We start from the raw sequence: 25,094 nt of genomic DNA, 5'->3' as shown, positions 1-25,094 counted from the left end.
GGGTAATATGATCATTTTAATGATGTTAATTCTTCTTATCCGTGAACACACTACATGCTTCCACTTGTTTATATCTTCTGCAATTTCGTTCTTCAGTGTCCTACAATTTTCTGAATACAGGTATTTTTTTTCTTATTAGGTATTTTATTCTTTTTGAAGCAGTTAAAAATGGCATTTCCTTGTTTCCCATTTCTGATAGATCATTATTGGTGTATAAATAAGCAACTGATTTCTGGATATTCATTTTGTATCCTGCTACTTTACTGAATTCATTTATCAGTTCTAGTAGTTTTTTTGGTGGACTCTTTAGGGCTCTCTGTGTACAATATCATGTCATCTGTAAATTGTCATATAAGCCTTTATTACATTGAAGTCTGTTTTCTCTATTCCCACTTTAACAAGAGTTGTTTTTGTTTTAATTGAGAGAGGCAGGAACAGACAGGACAGACAGGAAAGGAGAGAGATGAAAAGCATCAAATCTTTGTTGTGGCACCTCAGTTATTCATTGATTGCCCTCTCATATGTGCCTTGACCAGGGGGCTGCAGTCAAGCCAGTAACCTCTTGTGCAAGCCAGCAACCTTGGCCTCAAGCCAGTGACCATGGGGTCATGTCTATGATCCCACACTCAAGACAGTGAGCCTGCGCTCAAGCCGGCAACCTTGGGGTTTTGAACCTGGGTCCTCTGAGTCCCAGGCTGATGCTCTATTCATTGCGCTATTGCTTGGTCAAGCAAGGTGTTAATGCTTCTTGGAATGTTTGGCAAAATTCATGAGGGAAGCCATGTGGACAAGGACCTCTGTTTGTTGGGAATTTTTTATTACTACTTCAATTTCATTGGCTGTAATCTGTTTATTCAGATTCTCTGGATTCTTCCTGATTCAGTTTTGAAAGGTTATATGTTTCTAGGAATTTATCCATTTCATCCAGATTGTCTAGTTTTTTGGCATATAGCTGTTATTTCTTTTATTTTCCTAATTGCTCTGGCTGGAACTTGCAGTCCTGTGTCAAATAGAAGTGGCAAAAGCAGACATCCTTTTCTTATTCCTGATCTTAGGGGGAAAGTTTTTAGTCTTTCAATAGTGAGTCTTATTTTAGCTGTGGTGTAATTTTCCTTTCTTTTCTTTTCTTTTTTTTTTTTTTTTTTTTTTTTGTAGATAGCCTTTATCATGTTGAGGAAATTCCTTTCTATTACTGGTTTATTGAATGTTTTTTGTTTGTTTATCATGAAAGGGTGCTGGATTTTGTCAAATGCTTTTTTCTGTATCAGGTCCAAACAGATTAAGATTTGGCCTTGTGCTTAACTGGAATGGCACAGTAAATAGAGCGCCAACCTGGGACGCTGAGGTCCCAGGTTGGAAGCCCCATGGTAGCTGGCTTGAGCCTGGGATCGTCAACATGATCACATGATTGCTGGCTTGAGCCCAAGGTTGCTGGCTTGAGCAAGGGAACACTGGCTTGGCTGGAGTCCCCTGTATGTCAAGGTGCGCATGAGAAGCAATCAATGAACAACTAAAAGTTCTGCAACTAGAAGTTGATGCTTCTCTCCCTCCTGCCCCCCCCCCCACGCATACTCACACACGTATTTGGTTGTGTGAAAGGAGGGCTGTACACCAGTGGGCTTGTGAGGGAAAAATGGCTTCCATCCTAGAGCCACACAACTCAGTCCCAGATTTTGCCAGGAGCCAGATCTCAGCAGGGCAGGACTGCTAGGAGGATGGGGCTAGTGGATCTCCCATGAGGGAGAGGTGCAGAGTAGATAGATATTCTTTTATTTATTTTTATTTTTTATTTTTTTATTTTTTTTGGTTGTTGTTTTTTAATTTACTTTTTCTGAAGTTGGAAACAGGGAGGCAGTCAGACAGACTCCCGCATGCGCCCAACCAGGATCCACCTGGCACGCCCACCAGGGGGCGATGCTCTGCCCATCTGGGACGTCGCTCTGTTGCATCCAGAGCCATCCTAGTGCCTGAGGCAGAGGCCACAGAGCCGTCCTCATCACCCGGGCCAATTTTGCTCCAATGGAGCCTTGGCTGCGGGAGGGGAAGAGAGAGACAGAGAGGAAGGAGAGGGGGAGGGGTGGAGAAGCAGATGGGCGCTTCTCCTGTGTGCCCTGGCCGGGAATCGAACCCAGGACTCCTGCACGCCAGGCCACGCTCTACCGCTGAGCCAACCAGCCAGGGCGAGTAGATACTCTTTTAATTGCTGATGATTTTGAGTGTCTACTAAGTACCTAGCATTGTGATAGGCATAGTAAGAATTCAGGGAACATAAAGGACATGCTTAGAGCTAGAAATATTAAATGGACTGACTTATTTAAAAATGGAATGGAATAGGCCTGACCTGTGGTGACGCAGTGGGATAAAGCGTCTACCTGGAACACTGAGGTTGCCGGTTCGAAACCTTGGGCTTTCCTGGTCAAGGCACATATGGGAGTTGATGCTTCCTGCTCCTCCCCCTTCTCTCTTTCTCTCTCTCTCCCCTCTTTCTAAAAATCAATCAATAAAAAAAAAATATATATATATAAAAAAATGGAATGGAATATATTCTAAATGCTGTTGTTTTCTATATTCAAACACTTCAGAAATTCATTAAAATTCTTAGTATTTTCTTAATAACTGCTTTTTTAAAGTTAGAATCTCATTTAATATTAATTTACTTCATTCTAACAATATGACCAGAAACTAGAAAATAGGTCTGACATTTTTATTTGGTTCAACCAGTTTTGCTATGACTGTTTACCGGGAAGCAGTGACTCTTATGTCTAAAATCCTATTTCCTCAAAGAGAACTTAATTTTTAGGAATTACAACTTTTTTGGAAAATTTTATACTGCTTATAGCTTAAAAGAAAAAAAAAATTTTTTTCAGATAAGTGAAGGGGAGATAGTGAGACAGACTCCCGCATGCCGGCAGCCTCAACACGGACTGATGCTCAAATCAACCAAGTTATTTTTGGTGCCTGAGGCTGATACACTCAGACAACTGAGCTATTGTCAGTACCCAGGGCCATGCTTGAACCAACTGAGCCACTGGCTGCAGGAGGAAAAGAGGAGGGGAGAAGCAGATGGTTGCTTCTCTTGTGTGCCCTTACCAGAATAGAACCTGGGACATCCATATGCCAGGTGGATGCTCTGTCCACTGAGCCACTGGCTAGGGCCAAAAGAAAAAGTTTAAAATAGCAATTCTTACTATAAAATTACTACACTTTTTCTTGAGGCAATAGGACATTTGCTACTCTTAGAGGAAAATGTGGGGAAGATTAGAAAATATCCTTTTTTTTTGTTTTTTGTTTTCTTTCATTTTTCTGAAGCTGGAAACAGGGAGAGACAGTCAGACAGACTCCCGCATGCGCCCGACCGGGATCCACCCGGCACGCCCACCAGGGGCGACGCTCTGCCCACCAGGGGGCGATGCTCTGCCCATCCTGGGCGTCGCCATGTTGCGACCAGAGCCACTCTAGCGCCTGAGGCAGAGGCCACAGAGCCATCCCCAGCGCCCGGGCCATCTTTGCTCCAATGGAGCCTTGGCTGCGGGAGGGGAAGAGAGAGACAGAGAGGAAAGCGCGGCGGAGGGGTGGAGAAGCAAATGGGCGCTTCTCCTGTGTGCCCTGGCCGGGAATCGAACCCGGGTCCTCCGCACACTAGGCCGACGCTCTACCGCTGAGCCAACCGGCCAGGGCTAGAAAATATCCTTTTTATAACACATTGTTCCTATTAAAAATTTAAATGTACTTTTAGTTGTATAAAAGAAATTGTTACATTAAAATGAAACGGCAATTTTCTGGTTATTGTCCTTTTATTTATTTATATTAATTAAGTGTATATATATATTTTTTAGTACGTATGCGTGAGATGAGATATATATATACATATATATATATATAGAGAGAGAGAGAGAGATGAAAGGACAGACAAAAACAGACAGGAGGGGAGAGAAATGAGAAACATCAATTCATAATTGTGGCACCTTAGTTGTTCATTGATTGCTTTCTCATCAGGTACCTTGATGGGGTGGGGGAGGGGCCCTTGCTCTAAGGGGTCATGTCTATGATCCCACACTCAAGCCAACTACCCTGCGCTCAAGCTGGTGAGTCTGCGCTCAAGCTAGTAACCTTGGGGTTTTTTGAACCTGGGTCCTCTGTTTCCCAGTCCAACGCTCTATCCACTGCACCACCACCTGGTCAGGAGGTAAAACTAATCTTTTAGAACTAGAACCCATTTTTATTTTTTAAATTAGGAACCTATAGCAGTTTCTATAAGAATTTAAGCATAGTCAATTTTTTTTTTTTTTTGGCATTTTTCTGAAGCTGGAAACAGGGAGAGACAGTCAGACAGACTCCCGCATGCGCCCCACCTGGATCCGCCCGGCACGCCCACCATGGGGCGATGCTTTGCCCATCCTGGGCGTCGCCATGTTGCGACCAGAGCCACTCTAGCGCCTGAGGCAGAGGCCACAGAGCCATCCCCAGCGCCCGGGCCATCTTTGCTCCAATGGAGCCTTGGCTGCGGGAGGGTAAGAGAGAGACAGAGAGGAAGGCGCGGCGGAGGGGTGGAGAAGCAAATGGGCGCTTCTCCTGTGTGCCCTGGCCGGGAATCGAACCCGGGTCCTCCGCACGCTAGGCCGATGCTCTACCGCTGAGCCAACCGGCCAGGGCTAGCATAGTCAAATATTTGACAACTATTTTGACAGTAAACACCTTGCCAAAAATAATGAAAGAAAAATGTATTAAGTAAATTAATATCAAAAAACCAGTATGTTTATTGGTTAAAAGTGCTATAGATTTTTACTGGAAAATAATGTTCAACAAGAAATTAATGGTGTGTCCCTGGCCGGTTGGCTCAGCGGTAGAGCGTCGGCCTAGCGTGCGGAGGACTCGGGTTTGATTCCCGGCCAGGGCACACAGGAGAAGCGCCCATTTGCTTCTCCACCCCTCCACCGCGCTTTCCTCTCTGTCTCTCTCTTACCCTCCCGCAGCAAGGCTCCATTGGAGCAAAGATGGCCCGGGCGCTGGGGATGGCTCTGTGGCCTCTGCCTCAGGCGCTAGCGCGGCTCTGGTCGCAATATAGCGACGCCCAGGATGGGCAGAGCATCGCCCCCTGGTGGGCAGAGCGTCGCCCCATGGTGGGCGTGCCGGGCGGATCCAGGTGGGGTGCATGCAGGAGTCTGTCTGACTGTCTCTCCCCATTTCCAGCTTCAGGAAAAAAAAAAAAAAAAAAAGAAATTAATGGTGAAAATCTAGAATGGTTTTGGCTTGAATATTAATTATTGTAATTTCTTAAACTATTTCTAAAATAATTTAGAACGACTTATAAGGTTTGTTTTTTTGGGTTTTTTTTTGGTGACAGAGACAGAGAGAGAGGGACAAATAGGGACAGACAAGAGAGGAAGGGAGAGAGATGAGAAGCATCAATTCTTCATTGTAGCACCTTAGTTGTTGATCTGTTGCTTTCTCATATGTGCCTTGACCATGGGGCTACAGCAGACCGAATGACCCCTTGCTCAAGCCAGTGACCTTGGGCTCAAGCTGGTGAGCCTTGCTCAAACCAGATGAGCCTGGGCTCAAGCTGGCGACCATGGGGTCTCAAACCTGAGTCCTCTGCGTCCCAGTCGGATGCTCTACCCACTGCACCACCGTCTGGTTAGGTTAATAAGTTTGTTTTTTTTTTAATAAAATAAATCTGGACAGAGATCAAGACAGAATTTAGAGTAGGGGACTGTATTACAAATAGGAATTGTAAAAGCTGGGTCCAAGTTGAGTAAGATGTTTCAATGTAGACATAACTAGATTAGTTTAGTATTTTTTTTCCTGAAATGTGCTTTGGCATAAATACAGTTAGTTGGGCATAAATGACTTGTGTTCTCAGCTTCTTTTTAAGATAGTATTTTTGTATTTATATAACTTATAGTTATATTATTAGAGGTGTTCCAGTGCCCAAGATATGTAATTTAATAAATTAACCAAGTAAAATCAAAGGTGCTACACATACAGTTTGCTTTTGCTGACTCTAATATTTACTTATATATTGCTCACAAAAATTAGGGGATATTTTATAGCTTCATATTCATTTTGAAATATCCCCTAATTTTTGTGAGCAGTATATTATTAATCCTTCTTTATAGAGGCATAGATCTGAGTTTAAGGCATTCAGGACAAAGTGAACAGAAACACATCCTGATTTCTCTGTAATATAGTATATGAGGTATTGATAATATTGTAATAATTTAACAACATACAGTATTTTAATTTGCTTATAGTTTGTCTTTGATAAATGCATAATTGTTTCTATTATATTTTAGAACTTAAAAATAAGCTCTGATTATAGTGTTCCATCATCTTTTATGTTTAACATTTTTTAGAGTAGTTTGTTTCATAGCAGCATTGAAAAGAAACTAGTGTGCTCACATAACGTCCCCCACCCCTACCCGCCCCAGTATAGCCTCTGCCACTATCAAAATTTTTGTAGCAGGCCCTTGCTGGGTAGCTAAGTTGGTTGTACTGTTGTCCTGATATGCCAAGGTTATTGGTTCTATCCCCAGTTGGCACATATAAGAGTCAACCAAGAATGCACAACTAAGTGGAACAACAAATTGAGGATTCTCTCTCCTCCTTCCTCTCACTCTTTCTCAAATCAATCAATAAATAAAACAATTAAAAAACAATCCCTGCAGCAGAATGGTGCAGAAACCTACATCAGCATGTCATTGTCACCCTAAGTCCATAGTTTACATTGGGTTTCACTCAGTAGAATACATTCTATGCATTTTGACAAATATGATATATACTCATACCTGTCCATCATTTATAATTTCATAGAAAATTTTACTGTCACTTTTTAAGTCTGAGTTTCTATTGGTTTTTAATTTTCTTTTAAACTTAGAAAAATTTATTTAAAGTACTTTATACTTCAGAGATGGAGAAAATATGTTGAATTGTGTCCTCATGTTTAGAGTCAAGTTTAAAGGTTTGTGGTATAAATATTTAGTGTTTAGTAGGAAAGTCATGTGGGCAGGATCTTACCACTTAGGCTTTATAAATTGATTTCTGTGTTGCATATAGATTGAAATTGTGTTTTCTTTGTTCTCTTTCCTTTTATGTTAATTGCAGTATATCACAAATATCTTTCTTTTAGTTGAAATTCTTACTGAGTAATATAAAATGTTTTACTTCCAAATTTCCCTTGATTTGGTGACATTTTTGCCATAATTATATTAGAACCTCCTTTATGAGCATTTGGCTGTTTACTAAGTGGGCTTTAATTCTTTCTCATATACAGTTTTCAGAGTTTAGACATTTTTTTAAACTATTTTAATTTTGAGAACAAATTTTAAAAATTTCTATGTCTCACTAATTAAAAAAAATGACTTTTGCATTTTAAATAACAGTTTTTATTTTTTTTTAATTTAATAGTTTGCTTGCCTAAACTGGATTTGAAGCAGTTCAGACTACTGGAGATCTGCTATTTTACAATATCGCAATCAGAAAGAAGCAGGTTTTCAAATAATGGAAGAGTCTAAGACCTCTAAAAATGAAAATCATGAACCAAAGAAGAATGCTTGGACTCTTTCTGAAGAAAGCAAAACAGTTAAAATTATAACTAATCAAACTTTGAAAGCCAGAAATGATAAATCTATAAAAGAAATTGGGACCAGCTCTCCAAATAGGAATAGTAGTAAGAAAAATAAGCAAAATGATATTTGTATAGAAAAAACAGAAGTTAAATCATGTAAAGTAAATGCTGCCAACATTTCAGGCTCTAAAGATTTGGGGTTAGTCCTTCGCGATCAAAGTCATTGCAAAGCAAAACAGTCACCTAATTCACCTGTGCGATCAGAAAAGTCACCTGTTTCACAGGCAAAAGTAGAAAAGGCATCCAGTTTACAGGCAAAAACAGAAAAATTGCCAAAGTCACCTAATTCATCAGTGAAAACAGAAAAGACAACCAGTTCACAGGCAGCCATAGAAGAAAAGGCAATTAGTTCACAGAAGAAAGCAGAAAAAGCACCTAGTTCTCAGATGAAATCAGGAAAGGTTCCCAGTTCACCAGCAGAAGCAGAGAAGGTACCCAGTTTACTGTTGAAAGAAAGCATGAGACAGACAGAGTTACAGCAGATTGGAAAAAAAATTCCAAGTTCCTTTACCTCTCTGGACAAAGTGAATGTTGATGTTGTAGAGGGAGAAAAATCTGCTCTGGAAAACTCACCACAATCTCAGAAGCAACAAACATCTACAGATAATACTGGTGATTCTGATGATAGTGCTTCAGGAATTGAAGACCTATCGGATGATTTGAGTAAGTACAAATTAGATTATCCCATTAGTCACTTAATATTGGAGGGATTTTCCTATATTAACATTCTTTAAATTATCCCCAGATTGATTTTAACCACTTTGTAATTCAATAGGACATTAATAATATGGCTCCTGAAGCTAAGAAAGAACTTTTACATTATGATTGTAGGTAAAAAACCTGTGCAGATATAAATTCAGTGGCTTCTGCAGTCAGTATTGTCAGTGTGTTTTCTCGCCTCCCCACTCGTCCCCCCTCCCCTTCCCTCTCATACTCTTTTTAAATGGTCCAGGTAATGTATTGCTCATTCATTCACCAAACATGTATGCATTGAATTTTTACTGTATTTCAAGCATGTGTTTACAATGGAAAAAAAAAAACCCAAATCCCAAAACACCCCACAGCCCCAGACATCAAGGGAGCTTCTAGTTAGATGGAGGTGATACAGATAAAATTGTAATTATAGTTGTGTCAAAAACTTGAGAATGCATATGATAATTGAGAGATTTAGACTTCAGGTTGAAAAAAATGCACGATATTAATGTGAGACTGCAAGTATGACTGAAGTATTCAGTATGACTAGAACAGGGAATTGAGGAAGAAAGTGGCAAAAGATGCAATTGAAAAGTACACAAGAATTGGAGAATAAAGGGTCTTTTAGGACATTATATTTATAAATATATAATTTGTACTTTGAGTGTTTTTGAGAAGCCATTGAAGAGTTTTAAGCAAGGCAATGCTATGATCAGATATATATTTTTGGCTACAATGCAGCAAATTTCTTTTGAGGAGAAGACTAGAAGCAGAAATTGGTTGGACACTTACAGTTTACTTGAGAATTATCAGTGTAAAATTCACTTTCTTCTGGGATTTTTATCTGAGCTTTAACTAATTGTTTATAAATATTATCCTTTTTTTGAATACTTTAATTCTGATTTTTAATAATTTTTATATTTATTTATTTATTTATTTATTTATTTTTTTTTTGTATTTTTCCGAAGCTGGAAACAGGGAGAGACAGTCAGACAGACTCCCGCATGCGCCCCACCGGGATCCACCTGGCACGCCCACCAGGGCGCGACGTTCTGCCCCTCCGGGGCTCCGCTCTGTCGACCAGAGCCACTCTAGCGCCTGGGGCAGAGGCCAAGGAGCCATCCCCAGAGCCATCTCTGCTCCAATGGAGCCTCACTGCGGGAGGGGAAGAGAGAGACAGAAAGGAAGGAGAGGGAGAGGGGTGGAGAAGCAGATGGGCGCTTCTCCTGTGTGCCCTGGTCAGGAATCGAACCCGGGACCCCTTGCACGCCAGGCCGATGCTCTACCAGTGAGCCAACTGGCCAGGGCTTCTTTAATAATTTTTAAAGAATGTTTTCCATTGATGATTTAAAAAAATATTTTCATTGAGAAAGAAACATAAGAGACCAAGGGAGACAGAGAAAAGCATCAACTTGTTGTTCTACTCAGTTCCATTTAGTTGCACATTCATTGGTTGCTTCTCGTGCTCTGACCAAGGATTTAACCTGTGACCTTGGTGCTCCAAGATGATGCTCTATCTGTTGAGCTACCTGGCCAGGGCCTTAATAATTTTTACTTAGCAGTCTTTTTTCTTAATGTTTCTGTGATTAGAAGAATAAAGCCCTTCCTTGATGTATAGATTAAAAACAAAATCAAAACATTTTAAAATCATTATTTACCACACTTTGAGAAACACTGGTAGAGTTAAAAAATAGCTTATTTTGTTTATGGTGGAACACAGATTATGATATATTGACAGATTATTTAAAAAAAGTTTTTCATAGTATCTTTAGGTGTATAAGAAAAGAATAACAACTTTATAATTTTATAGATAGGCTTAGGACAAGGCTAAAAGTAATTTAAAGACAGTATCAAATAATAGCACTAGTACTAGTAGAGTTTAGATGTTGCAAATTTAAACATGATAGTACATGAATGGTTTAAAGATTATATTTTTAAAATAAATGAGGTGACAGTGCAATGGCTAAGAATGTGGGCTCCAGAGTAAAATTGCATAGGTTTAGAATCCACCTTCCCCATTTAATAACTTTGTAGTCTTGCTTAAATTACTTATCTTTTAAAAAATTTCTCAGTTCCCTCATTTTCTAAAAAGTAGAGCTGTTGCTGCCCATATTATGAAGGGTAAGTGAAATAATCCAGTAGAGTGTTTCATGTAGTGCCTGAAATAGGCATGCAGTAATAAATTATTATTTCTCCAATTAAATGCAGCTTTATTATTTGTTAACATGGAGAACAAGCTCAACTCTCTTAAGGAAGCTAATAGACCAAGTAGAGGTCCTTTTGGGAGACTTAGTTTTAGCAGTTAATAGGAATGATTTACAGTTCTGCATAGCAATCATTTTTTATAAATAACTGCTTCGCATGTTTTAAAGAGTTCTCTTTAGCCCCGGCAAGATAGCTTGGTTGGTTAGAGTGTTGTCCCTAAGTGAGAGATTGCTGGTTTGATTCCTGGTTGGGTACATACAGGAACGGATTGATATTCCTGTCTCTCTCTCCCCCTCTCACGCTTCCTTCTGTTCTCTCTAAAATCAATAAACATTAAAAACAGAATTCTCTTTAATACATATATTTGCCTTGAAGTCATATTTATATATAATTGTTCAGCACTTTTTAATCATATTAAAAAATCCAAATTAATAATAATTGAATTATTTCTTATTAGATTACTCCTTTATATATATATATATACACACACTGCTCACAAAAATTAGGGACTATTTTATCACTTCATATTCATTTTGAAATATCTCCTTATTTTTGTGAGCAGTATATGTATACACATATATGTATACATATATATTTAAATTTTATTAATATTAGAGGAGAGAGAGAAAGAGAAGGGGAGAGGAGCAGGAAGCATCAACTCAGATTTGCTTCCTGTGTGTGCCTTGACTGGGCAAGCCCAGTGTTTCAAACTGGCAACCTCAGCATTCCAGGCCAACACTATCCACTGTGCCACCACAAGTCAGGCTAGATTACCTCTTTATAAATAAAATAAAATAAAACCTTTATATCTGGATCATTGTTTGGACTTAATAGGTTTTGTAGAAATTTGATTACCCTCAAGCCCACCTAGGATTAGTGGACTAATTTCCATTAGGCCTAACTTTAGCTCCCACCTACAACTTATACCATTATTTTTTCTTTGGCCATTTTATTCATTCAGTAAATATTTTTTGGGCCTGACTAGGTGGTGGCGCAGTGGATAGAGCATCGGACTGGGACACAGAGGACCCAGGTTTGAAATCCCGAGGTTGCTAGCGTGAGCGTGGGCTCACCAGCTTGAGCGCGGGGTTGCTGGCTTGAGCGCAGAATCATAGACATGACCCCATGGTTGCTGGCTTGAGCCCAGAGGTCACTGGCTTGAAGCCCAAGGTCACTGGCTTGAGCAAGGGGTCACTTGCTCTGCTGTAGACCCCCAGTCAAGGCACATATGAGAAAGCAATCATTGAACAACTAAGGTGCCGCTAAGAAGAATTGATGCTTCTCATCTCTCTCCCTTCCTATCTGTCCCTCTCTCTGTCTCACTCACTGTCTCTGTCGCAACATAAAATATAATAAATAAATAATCAAATATTTTGGGGGGTGTCTTCTGTGTGCCAGGTACTGACTGATCTGGTCGCTAGGAATATGGCAGTGAACAAAACAGACTACACTGCTCTTATGGAATTAATATTCCAAATGGGAGGAAACAAACATAGCAAATAACAAAATTATATAAGTTAAATGGTGATAAATCTTATGAGAAAAATAAAATAGGAAAGGTTATAGCGAATGATGCTATTCTGTCTGGTGGTGGTGTTTCAAATTTAAATGGTCACTGAGAAGGTGGCATTAGAGCAAATACTTCAAGGAAAGAGGTGAGAGAGGGAGCCTGGTGAGTATTTGAGGGGGGAGTTGTCTAGATCTGGGCTTCTCAAACAATTTGCATGTGAATCACCTGAGTCATATTAAAATACAGATTCTTGGGCTCTATTCCCAGAAATATTTTTTTTTTTTCCTTTCTGAAGCTGGAAACGGGGAGAGACAGTCAGACAGACTCCCGCATGCGCCCGACCGGGATCCACCCGGCACGCCCACCAGGGGCCGATGCTCTGCCCACCAGGGGGTGATGCTCTGCCCCTCCGGGGTGTGGCTCTGCCGCGACCAGAGCCACTCTAGTGCCTGGGGCAGAGGCCAAGGAGCCATCCCCAGCGCCCGGGCCGTCTTTGCTCCAATGGAGCCTTGGCTGCGGGAGGGGAAGAGAGAGACAGAGAGGAAGGAGGGGGTGGGGGGTGGAGAAGCAAATGGGCGCTTCTCCTATGTGCCCTGGCCGGGAATCGAACCCGGGTCCCCCGCACGCCAGGCTGACGCTCTACCGCTGAGCCAACCGGCCAGGGCCCCCAGAAGTATTTTTGATTTAGAAAGTTGAGAGTGGAGTCTGAGGTACTAGATGCCTACCTAATAAGCTCCCTACTGAAGTTGATGCTGCTCCTCAGGATCTTGCTTTTGAGCAGCATAACCAAATTTACTTCTTTACTTACATCACCCTTCATTGTGTTTTCAACGTAGCAGCCAGAATGATCCTGTTAAAACTATTCAGGTCAGGCCCTGGTCGGTTAGTTCAGTGGTAGAGTGTTGACCTGGCATGTGGATGTCCCAGGTTCAGTTCCCAGTCAGGGCACACAGAAGAAGTGACCATCTACTTCTCTACTCCTCCCCTCTTCTCTCTCTTTCTCTTCAACCCTTTGTTTCTCTCCCTCCCTCCCTCCCTCTTTTCCCCCTATGGCAGCCTTGGCTCCATTGGTTGGAGTGCATCAGCCCCAGGCACAGAAGATGGCTCAGTGGAGCCTCTGCCTCAGGCAGTAAAAATAGCTTGGTTGCAAGCACGGCCCCATATGGGGAGAGCATTGGCCCCAGATGGGGGTTGTCAGGTGGATCCTGGTCGGAGTGCATATGGGAGTCTGTCACTCTATCTCCCCTCCACTCACTTGGAATAGAAGGAAAAAAAATTATTCAGGTCATTTTACTACTGTTCAGAATGTCTCAGTGGTTTCTTAAACATCAGAATGAGCTAGTGTCCTTGTGGTGACATGTAGGGCCCTATATGATCTGTGGCACTCCCCTGTTTTTCTGACCTCACTCATCTATTTCTTACCCTTTCTTTCTCTCTGCTCAAACTGCATAGTTTCCATTTAGTTCCTCAGATGTGAAGGCAGATGTCCATCTCCTGCCTTTCACACTTGTCCTGTCTTCTGCCTGGAACACTCTTCCTGCAGATACCTATATGGCTAGGTCTGTTACCTCCTTCACCTTTTCTGTAAGACTTGCTGGGTTACTTAGCTAAAATTTAAAACCCTCACCTCCACTTCTGACAGTCCTTCTTTCTTTTACCTGTATAATTTTTCTCCATAGTCTTTATCACCATCTATCACATTTTTCGAACCAGCAACCTCTGTGCTTCGGAATGATACTCTGGTCAGCAAACTCATTAGTCAGCAGAGCCAAGTATCAACAGTACAACGATTGAAATTTCTTTTGAGAGCCAAATTTTTTAAACTTAAACTATATAGGTAGGTACATTCCTTATCGAGGTAGCGCCCTCATGTGGTATTTTGTGGAAGAGCCACACTCAAGGGGCCAAAGAACCGCATGTGGCTCGCGAGCTGCAGTTTGCTGACCAGGGCTAACCAACTGAGCTATTTAGCCAGGGCTAATTTATTTTCTTTTTAAGTAATAGTTTTGTTGATATAATTCTTATGCCATAATATTTGCCATTTTAAAATATACAATTTAGTGGTTTTTGGTATATTCACAAAGTTGTATAGGAGTTACTACTGTCTAATTTCTGAACATTTTCAGTATCCCCAAAAGAAACTCCATATTCTAATGAATATGGAGCTACTCCTTACCCCTTCTCCTAGCCACTGCCAACCACTAATCTACTTTCTCTTTTTAGATTTGCCTATTTTATGTAAAGGGATCACACAGCACATGGCCTTTTGTGTCTAGGTGTTTTTATTAGCATAATATTTTCAAGATTCATCTATATTGTAGCATACATATATCTATGTATACATTTTTTTTATTGCTGAATAATATACCATTGTGGGACTGTATTACATTTGGTTATCCTTTTTTTTTTTTTTTTGTATTCTTCCGAAGCTGGAAACGGGGAGAGACAGTCAGACTCCCGCATGCGCCTGACCGGGATCCACCCGGCACGCCCACCAGGGGCAACGCTCTGCCCACCAGGGGGCGATGCTCTGTGCCCCTCCGGGGCGTCGCTCTGCTGCGACCAGAGCCACTCTAGCGCCTGGGGCAGAGGCCAAGGAGCCATCCCCAGCGCCCGGGCCATCTTTGCTCCAATGGAGCCCTGGCTGCGGGAGGGGAAGAGAGAGACAGAGAGGAAGGAGGGGAGGGGGTGGAGAAGCAAAAGGGTGCTTCTCCTATGTGCCCTGGCCGGGAATCGAACCCGGGTCCCCCGCATGCCAGGCCGACGCTCCACCACTGAGCCAACCGGCCAGGGCCTGGTTATCCTTTTCATCAGTTGATAGATATTTGAACTGTTTCCATCTTTTGGCTAGTATGAATAATGCTGCTATGAACATTTGTATAAAAGTTTTTGTGTGGATGTATGTTTTCATTTCTCCTTTGTTATATACATATGTTGGAGTTCAAATTGCTTAGTCATATGATAACTCTATGTTTAACTATTTTTTGTTGTATAATATATATAAAATTTACCATTTTACCCATTTTAAAGGTTCCATTAAGTACATTTACAGTGTTGTACAACTGTCACTACTATCTAATTGCAGAACTTTTTCATCATCCCAAAAGGAAGCTCCTTGCCCCAGCCTCAGACAACCACTAATTGGCTTTGTTTCTATGTATTTTCTTATTCTAGATATTTCATAGAAATGGACTCATACAATATGATTTTTGTGTTTGGCTTTCGTCATTAAACATATTTTCAAGGTTTATTCATGTAGTATATACATATATCGGTACCTCTTTCATTTTTAATGCTGATGCTATAGATTGAATTGTGTCCTCTCAAAATTTCTATGTTGAACCCTTGTCAGTATGATTGTATTTGGAGATAAGACCTTTTAGGAGGTAGTTAAAAGTAAATGAGGTCATGAGGTTAAGATCCTAAACTGAGAGGATTTGGAGGCCTTTTAAGAAGAGGAAGAGGAAGATCTTTCTCAGTGCATGCACCAAGGAAAGGCCATGTGAAGTTGCTGTCTACAATCCAAGGAGAGAGCTTCATCAGAATCAACCCTGCTGGCGCCTTGAATCTTGACTTTCCTGCTTCCAGAACTGTGAGAAAACAAATTTCTGTTGTTTAAGCCACCCAGTCTAGGTGTTTTGTCACAGCAGCCTGAACTGACTAAAGACAGCTGAGTAATATTCCGTTGTATAAATATGTCACATTTTGTTTGTTTATTTGTTTAGTGATGGACATCTGAGTCATTGCCACCTTTGCTGTGAATAGTGTTGCTATGAACATTCATATGCAGGTTTTTGTTTGAATACTTGTTTTCTTGTTTTGTGAGAGTATTAACACCTTAAGGAATGTGTTCTTTGAAACAGAGTTCAGGAAATTCTGTCTGATGTTATTTAAATTTGATGTTGGTTTCAGTAAAATAAGTAATTTGATTTATTTTTGACTTTTAAAGAAAGATAGCTTTCTCTAATTCTTTATGTTGGTAGAAATGATAATTTTGCAGGATTTGCTGATGTGCTGCTGGAGGTAATGTGACTCCTACCACAAAAGTAGAGAATAGGAAGGCAGATTCTTTTTATAAAGATGTTATAAAGAGGATTCAAACATTGGAAGTGTCACTAGGTTAGCTCAGTGTTTCTTAAATGATTGTCATTCAGGGCAAGTTGTACATATAGAGAAGAAAATTAAAATATTATTGCCTTGCTGCTATCCTTTTTCATGAAATGTTGAAATAAGACTAGGTTTTCACCTTTTCTCTTACATTTCTGTCATGAAATTATTACTAAAAAGCTAAATTTTCCAAATAATAGGACACAGTTGCAAATTGCTCATGGTGCATCATTGTTCACCTGACAATCCAAATTGAGGTTTTTAGCTTAAAATTTCTGAGACACCTTCCACCTTCCCTGGCTCTTATATCTAAAGTTGGTCTCCTTCTCAGTTACATATTTTCTTTAGAGCACTTGTTACAACTTGGAATTATCGTATTCTGTTTATTGCCTTCATGAGGGTAAGGCTTATGTGTAATATGCTAGAGAGTTTAAACTTTATTGTGAACCCTTTGAGAAAGCCTTTGAAAATATTTCAAGCAAAAGAATAACATGACTCAATTTGTATTTAAAAATATCACACTGGCATACCTACTGTATGCCAGGTACATATTGCTAGGTGCTGGAAATATAAAGATGAAAGTACATGGTCTGTGTCTTAAAGAGATTACAATCTAGTTAGGCTAAGAAAAAATGTCGATATGGTATAGATATCCATGAGTTCAGTGAAAGCAAAGAAGAAGGAGCCTGGGGTGGGTTTGTGGTCTGGAGTATATATGTTCTTTTAGCTGCTAATGTGTAATGATAAAATTACTAAAGTGACTTTATTTAGTTCAATGACTAATCTTGGGGACTTAAAAGAGCTTTTTATCATATTTACTTCAGAGATTCCACAAGTTGGTTGAGTTATGTTAGCCTTGTATAATGAGCCTTAGTCATGTTTTTCTCTTGATTAGTAGGGTGGAAGAACAAGATCGACATTTGACCCATAAAGTAGATTATTCTTTGAGAATTTTGATACCATGTACATGTATATCTCTTACTTAATTTTACATTGGAATACCAACTTGTACAACTGAGGAAAAAAATTTTTCTGTGTGTGTATAAATTGAATGTCTTTTATTAAATTTGAAAAAATCTCAGTTCTAATGATGGTAACTGATTGTTTTTTTTCCTAGGTAAAATGAAGAGTGATGAATCTAATAAAGAAAATTCTTCAGAGATGGACTATTTAGAAAATGCCACTGTGATAGATGAATCTACATTGACACCTGAGCAGAGGCTAGGCTTGAAACAAGCAGAAGAACGCTTAGAAAGAGATCACATCTTTCGACTTGAAAAAGTATGCTATGTTGTTTTAGTTATTTGGAAGAAAATGCGTGTTTCATAACTTTTCTTTCCCAAGTACAACTCTTTTTATTTTTCTTCTGTTCCTAAGGCAGCGATATCATTCATCTTTCCTTACTTCCCTCTTTCCTTTCTTCTTCTTTCTTTTCTCCCTTCTCTCCTTTTGTTTAGCAAAAATCCTTACATCTGTGAGCCTGACTTCATTTATTCATCCCAGAAGTTGACAGACTATGGCCTACTCTCTTGTTTTTGTTTTTTTGTGTTTAGTTTTTTTAATTGTTTTAAAATATACCAAGTCCCTTATTTTTGTAAACAAAATTTTATTGGAACACAGCCATGCCATGCCCATTTTGTTTACTTATTGTCTATGGCTGCTTTTGTGCTACTGTGGCCGAGTTGAGTTGAGTAATTGTTACAAGGATATATGGCTCACAAAATGTAAAACATCTACTACAGTGTGTCTGTCAAGTCATGGTGCACTTTTGACCAGTCACAGGAAAGCAACAAAAGACGTTAGAAATGTGAAATCTGCACCAAATAAAAGGGAAACTCTCCCAGTTTCATACCTATTCAGTGCAGTTCAATGCGGGCTCACGCACAGATTTTTTAGAGCTCCTTAGGTAGCTATCCCGTATAGCCTCTACAGACTCGTCACTGACTGATGGCCTACCCCAGGGGTCCCCAAACTTTTTACACAGGGGGCCAGTTCACTGTCCCTCAGACCGTTGGAGGGCTGGACTATAAAAAAACTATGAACAAATCCCTATGCACACTGCACATATCTTATTTTAAATTAAAAAAACAAAACAGGAACAAATACAATATTTAAAATAAAGAACAAGTAAATTTAAATCAACAAACTAACCAGTATTTCAACGGGAACTATGGGCCTGCTTTTGGCTATGAGATGGTCAATGTCCGGTTTTATATTTGTCACTGCTAGTCGTAACAAGTGATATGACGCGCTTCTGGAGCTGTGATGCATGCGTCCTGCTTCACTGGAAGTAGTACTGTACGTGAGTGACGCCGTGCTTTGCGGTGTTGCCACATACAGTACTCCAGATGCATCCTGTGCACCTCTCACTGACCACCAATGAAAGAGGTGCCTCTTCCAGAAGTGCGGCGGGGGCTGGATAAATGGCCTCAGGGGGCCCTATGCGGCCCGCGGGACGTATTTGGGGACCCCTGGCCTACCAGAATGGGGTTTCTCCACCAAACTGCCGGTTTCCTTCAACTGCTTATCCCACCGAGTAATGTTATTCCTATGTGGTGGCGCTTTGTTATAAACGTGCTGATATTCACGTTGCACTTTGGTCACGGATTCTAATTTAGCGAGCCACAGAACACACTGAACTTTCCTCCGTACCGTTCACATCTCAACTGGCATGGCCGTGGGCTGCTCCACTGTATACACGGTGTTACGTCATTATCTGCACATGCGCACATGCTGCCACACCATCCTACAGAAACTAGGAGGGTTTTCCTTTTATTTGGTGCAGATTTCACATTTCTGTCGTCTTTTGTTGCTTTCCTGTGACCAGTCAAAAGTGCACCATGACTTTACGGACACACTGTATTTACTAAAGCATAAAATATTTACCTAAATAATACTTTGTTTCTTTATGGAAGAAGTTTGCTGACCCTTAATTTACTCATCAAATAAATACTGAGTGCTTGTTATGTTCTAGGTAATGATCTAGGCATTGGGAATTTTTTGGTAAAAATGGCACAGTTTCTGCCCATTAGAAGTTAACAGTTTATTTGGAATGACGGAAATGAATTAGAAAATACTATAATATTCTAGACTTTCTCCTTTTCTCCTTGCTTTTATCTCTTCCCCTTTCTTTTTTTTTCTTGCATACTTATTGAACATCTTTGTATTAGGAACTGTTCCAGCCATTTGGTATCTTGTTCCTGGGTACTAATTAATTTTTTAACTTAGAAATACATATTTCTAGCTTTAACAATAAAAACACTGCTAGGTATTGAAGGAATGAGTAATAAATTAATCTGTTCACAGATATTTGGGGCATTTGTCAGTATGCATACAAGGAAGTAGGTCATCATTCTTGATTAAAAAGGAAAAGAAAGAAATGGTCTGATTGTGCATACTCTAAAAAAATGAGGTCATTGCTAAATTGAAGAAGGCAGTCTGGGTTATTAATAGAACTCATGACAGAGTAGTCACTCTATGAAAATAGAAAGGAGTATCAAGGAGTAGAGGCCCATAATATAGGAGAGAGTTTGAGTTGTGTACCTTGTTTTGCAAGATCCTAGTTAGATTTTTTTTTTTTTTTTGCAATTTGCTGATTTACTTAGTTCTGTCTTTCCTCTCGCTTTCTCTGTCCTAAGCCTGGAATTAACTGTTCTAGATCTGCATTGTCAAGATAAACATTGAGTGCCTTTCATGTGCCATGATAGGGTGAAACAAATTTGAAATGGGGTATGCGTAACATTTTTTAAAAAACATGATATTGCTCTTCTAAGAGTTTACTAGTAAAAGAAAGATGTGAGCAAACTAAAATAATAATAATAATAATAAGAGTATTGTTTGAAAGTAGGATCTTGGACAAAGGAGTGACCAACTTAAGTTGGGGTATAAAGCCATCAAATTGGGAAATGCTTTATAAGGAGGTTGGACATTGGAACTGAATCGGGAGGAGTATTAGGAGTTGACCAGATGGGCTGGGAAAGGGTGGTGTAGGTAAATTATACGGGATGTGTGAAGGAAATGTGAAAAATGTGTTTTCAAGAAAAATAAATGGGGGACTGGATGGGAGGATATATAGGATATGAAGCAGAAAAGATCAATTCTTGGGAGAAGGAAGAAGTTGGGGTGGAATGGATATTTGATGGTGTTAATATATAGTATGAGCACAAAAAGATGTGGAGTGAAAGAAAAGCTTGTTGAATTTAAACAATGATGTAAAATCAGTGCATCAATACCAGCGGAGATGTAATCACTTTTATTTCTGACATTTCCTTGTTTCTCAAGCCCTCCGAAATCTTTTGTTTTCAATACAGCATACTCTTAATATTTTTCATTGCCAACTTTAGACACTCATTAAGAATATTGTTACCAATTTTTTTATTTCATCGGGTTTTTTCTTCACTATATACCCATAGATTGTCTAATTGAGGAGTAAAGATGTGATTTTTTACTTGTACCAAAGAAGGATAAATCCAAACAATTAGATCAGAAGGGTAAAATTTCCTATAGCAAGTGTTAAATAATTGAATAGGAAATACTTAGAATCTTCATGCCCCGAAATTATTATTTTAGCTGGTCTGCAGAATCTTTAAGAAGTTTATTAGTGTATTGTTTAATGGTTAAATAAAGTAGAACTATATAGTAAAGGAAGTTTTAAACAATTTTCATTTGTCTCTTCTGTGAAACTAGCAGCTTCATGATGGTGAGAACTTGGTTGTTTTATATTTACTATTGTGCTTAATATAGTACATTGCACATAGTTGGTTAGTAATTAGAGGTAATTTGCTTAGTTGTTTTGTATAGGTTTTTGGAGTCACTGGGTCTATCTCTGTCAAATACTGTTTGAATACCGTTAAATTATATAATCTATTTAAACCTCAATTTTATCCTTTAAATGGAATTGATGAAAATAATGACACCTAGCTCCTTGGACTGTTATGAGGATTAAATAAGCTAATACAAGTAAAGTTCTTGGCACAGTGCCTAGTATGTAGTAAGCAGTAAATAAAGCAGTAAACAACTGCAGGGTTGTTTTACCCAGTAGAGCAGTTTTTATTATTTCATTTTTAGGACCTATACAGAAGTGTTTTGTCCAGGGTCCATTGAGATGTCATCCCAGGCCTGCTGACTCCCCATTCAGTTTCTATCAAGGTTTTCTTACTAAAGGGATGCAGATACATCCTTGTTTGCTAACATTTTACAATTGAAAAATTCACATGATGAATGATCACATGACTCTTTAGTGACCTCATTAATATTCATGGTTTAGGTATTCTGTGTTTGTGCTTTCAACTCCTGAAACTAGCCCTTCCTGCCATTTCCACCACTCTTAAACCTTGAACCAAGCATCATCATCTCTTACAGATTATTGTAGTATGTTCATAAGGGCAATAAGCTCTTCCTACTTCTATTCTTAATATAAAAGACAAGTGATTCCATTAAAATATTGATTAGATTTTGTAATTTTCTGCTCAAAAACCTTTAATACCTTCCCCTTATACTTAGAATAAAAGTCAGAATCCTTACAAGGGGCCTTGTGATCTGGCCTCCATTACCTTTCTATTCCAGTCATGCTAGCTTTTTTGTAGTTTCCCAAACATGTTAGGCAGATTCTTGTCAAGGCCTTAGTATTCACATTTCCCACTACTTGAAATGTCTCTTTCCAGATATCCACACAGCTTAATCCTTCACTTCCTATAAGTCAGTTTATCAGTAAGGTCTTAAGTGATGACCCTATTTTTAAAAAGCAGTTAACATGACTTCCCATATTCCTATTTATTTATTTGTACATTTTTTTTATTACCTATCTTCCTACACTAGAATGTAAATTCATGAGGAGGCTTTTTAAAAAAATTTTGTTTACATGATTATGCCCAGCTCCTAGAAAAAGGTTAGATATATAGTATGAGCACAAAATATTTGGTGAATTATGAAGTAGTTGTGCTGGGAAACTAAGAGGTAGAAGTCTTGGTGAGGGCTTATTAATTCATCCCCCAGTGAGGACTGATTTGAAAGAATTTTTATGCTAAAGAATTGGTATGACTGTATTGAGCTGAATTTTCCTTCCTTCCTCCCTCCCTCCCTCCTTCCCTCCCTTCCTCCCTTCCTCCCTTCCTCCCTTCCCTCCTTCCTCCCTTCCCTCCCTTCCCTTCCTTCCCTTCCTTCCCTTCCTTCCCTTCCTTCCTTTCCTTCCTTTCCTTCTTTTCTTTAAAGGGGAGATAATGAGGCAGACTCCTGCATGTGCCCCAACCAGGATCCACCTGGCAACCCCTGTTTGGGGCTGATACTCCAATCAGCTGAGCTTCCCTCAGCGCCTGAGGCCAATACTCAGACCCACTGAGCTATCCTCAGCAACCTGGGCTGGTGCTTGAACCAATGGAGCCACTGGCTGCTGGAAGGGAAGAGGGAGAGGAGAGGAGAGGGAGAGAGAAGGGGAGAGAAGCATGTGTGCCCTGACCGGGGATTGAACCTGGGACATTGACATGCCAGGCTAACGCTCTATCCACTGAGCAAACCAGCGAGGGTCAGAACTGAATTTTCTTGCTTGTTGCCTTGGGTAATTGTTTACTCCTTGAGATTTAGTTGCTTTGTCGATAAAATGGAAAATCCTCATAGGTTTGTTGTGAGGTAGGTAGATACTGAATACATGATGGCTGTGTTTGTTTTTAGTCTGGGACAGGACTCTTGCTATATTTGGAGCAGGTTTCAAATTTAAAGAAAATCGTATATTCAATACATAATATTCTGAAGTGAGAGAATCTTTTTGTCAGAAGTTGCAGCCTTTTTAAGGTCAAGCTGAGAAAAAATTAAGTGTGGTTGCAATTTCAGTGTGAGGCACTAAAAACACTTAAAACTCAGCAGGTATTTAATATTTAAAATTTTTTTTATTGTGTAACCCAGAGGTAGTCAACCTTTTAATACCTACCACCCACTTTTGTGTCTCTGTTAGTAGTAAAATTTTCTAACCGCCCACCGGTTCCACAGTAATGGTGATTTATAAAGTAGGGAAGTAACTTTACTTCATAAAATTTATAAAGCAGAGTTACAGCAAGTTAAAGCATATAAGAATAATTACTTACCAAGTACTTTATGTCGGATTTTTGCTAAGTTTGGCAGAATAAATCTTTATAAAACAACGTACTATAGTTAAATCTTTTTATTTATACTTTGGTTGCTTCACTACCGCCCACCATGAAAGTTGGAACGCCCAACTAGTGGGCGGTAGGGACCAGGTTGACTATCACTGGCACTGTAACCAATGGGTGGAGAGTTGACTTTGGATTCAGGTACACAGTACATGAATTTAAATCCAGCATCCCACACTTAATGTTGTATCCTTGTGAAACTTGTAAGCTCTTTGAGCTTTTGTTTTCACATCGATAAAATGAAGATAATGCAAATCTAATAGGATTATTAGGGAAATTAAAATGTCACCTTGTGCCTGACCTGTGGTGGTGCAGTGGATAAAACTACCTGAAATGCTGAGGTCACCAGTTTGAAACCCTGGGCTTGTTCGGTCAAGGCACATAACAAGTAGCAACTACTATGAGTTGATGCTTCCTGTCCCCCCTTCTCTGAAATCTAAAGAAAAAAATAAAATGTCACGTTGTTTGTAATGCACCTAGCAATGTACCTGGCACATAATAGACACTTTGGAATTACTAAGTTTTTTTTTTTATTATTTCGGAATATATATGTGAAGTATGACTAAAGTAATATGACTGATACTTTTTTTATGTGTCAGGATTGTATCCTTCAGAGTAACAACCCTGAAGAGGTTATCCAAAAAATAAGAAAGAAAAAAGAGGTTATCCATTTAGTCGCACATTCCCATAAATTGTGATTGGAGTGTTTTTGGAAATCAGCTGTTGGAATTGTCTCCCATATTTGCAATTCATTATTTTGAATTCCCTATTTGAGAGTTTATTCTCTTTTTTATAGTAGATAATTGAAAAGACAAAGTTTGAAACCAATTTTCAGGGCAGCATTGGAATAAGACAGTATTGAGATTCCACTTCTTATTTTACATTGGCTTCTAAAGATTGTATTAGATAATTATCAAACATATTTAGCATTTTCATTATATTGTTTAAAATTAGTATATGATCTCCTATGATGACTATTCTGAAAAGGATATCTCTTGGATATATAAATACTGATTTGTTCATTAACTTATTCCTTCAATTTTTTTGTCTCTAGTATTTACATAAATTGTGTCATTCACATTTATAATAAAAAGATGACTTCTCTGTTTTCTGAAAAAATGTATTTTTTAACTTTTCAGCGCTCACCAGAATATACCAATTGCCGGTATCTATGCAAACTTTGCTTAATTCACATTGAAAATATCCAGGGAGCTCATAAACATATAAAAGAGAAACGACATAAGAAAAACATTTTGGTAAGTTCTTATTATGAAATGTCTTATTTATTTTTGAATGGTAAAACTATATCAAATATTTTTTATTTATGAAAGAATGGGGTATTTATTTAGTTGTATGTTGGTAACTGAAGTGACAACCTTGAAAGTTATGATTGCCCTCCTCATCTTAGATTCAGAGACCAGTTTGTTCATCCTAAAGTATGTTGATTCCTGAATTCAAAACTGTTAGATGTAGTTAGTCCAACTGATAACTGAGTTTTGATGTGCTTAGGTCTAGGCATTGGTGAATAATATAGTCGTAGTTCCTGCTCTCAGAGTTTCTAAGGTATTGATAAAGACATAGATTGAATAAGGATTTAATATCATGAGTTTTATTAAAGGGGAAAATGTGCTAAAGAAATATACAAGAATATTTTACTTAGTTTATCTAGAACGGACAGTTTCTCTGAGAAAGTGAACATTTGAGTTGAACCTTGAAGTAAAAGTTTAAAAGGCAGAAAGGTGAGTGGTGTAAAAGGATAAGCTGAGAGCATTTTATACACACAAAAGCAGCAGGAATAAAAGTATCTACT

The 25,094-nt window shown here is 39.1% G+C and overlaps 1 protein-coding gene across 9 annotated transcripts in view; it reads left to right on the top strand.

The window, feature by feature from the left end:
- TUT4 (terminal uridylyl transferase 4) overlaps positions 1-25,094 on the top strand; it is a 120,948-nt gene that overhangs the window by 22,785 nt on the left and 73,069 nt on the right. For all 9 annotated transcript variants that reach the window (XM_066376288.1, XM_066376290.1, XM_066376292.1 and 6 more), the window contains exons 3-5: positions 7,408-8,290; positions 17,260-17,423; positions 24,424-24,540. In XM_066376288.1, the coding sequence (XP_066232385.1) occupies positions 7,501-8,290; positions 17,260-17,423; positions 24,424-24,540 (1,071 nt within the window). In that variant the 5' untranslated portion in view covers positions 7,408-7,500. The remainder of the gene's footprint in view (positions 1-7,407; positions 8,291-17,259; positions 17,424-24,423; positions 24,541-25,094) is intronic.

This window comes from Saccopteryx leptura, chromosome 3 (assembly GCF_036850995.1).
Source record: "Saccopteryx leptura isolate mSacLep1 chromosome 3, mSacLep1_pri_phased_curated, whole genome shotgun sequence".
NCBI classification, from domain to species: Eukaryota; Metazoa; Chordata; class Mammalia; order Chiroptera; family Emballonuridae; genus Saccopteryx; species Saccopteryx leptura.
Note: the sequence above shows the minus strand (reverse complement) of the source record. Positions and strands in the feature narration are given on the sequence as shown.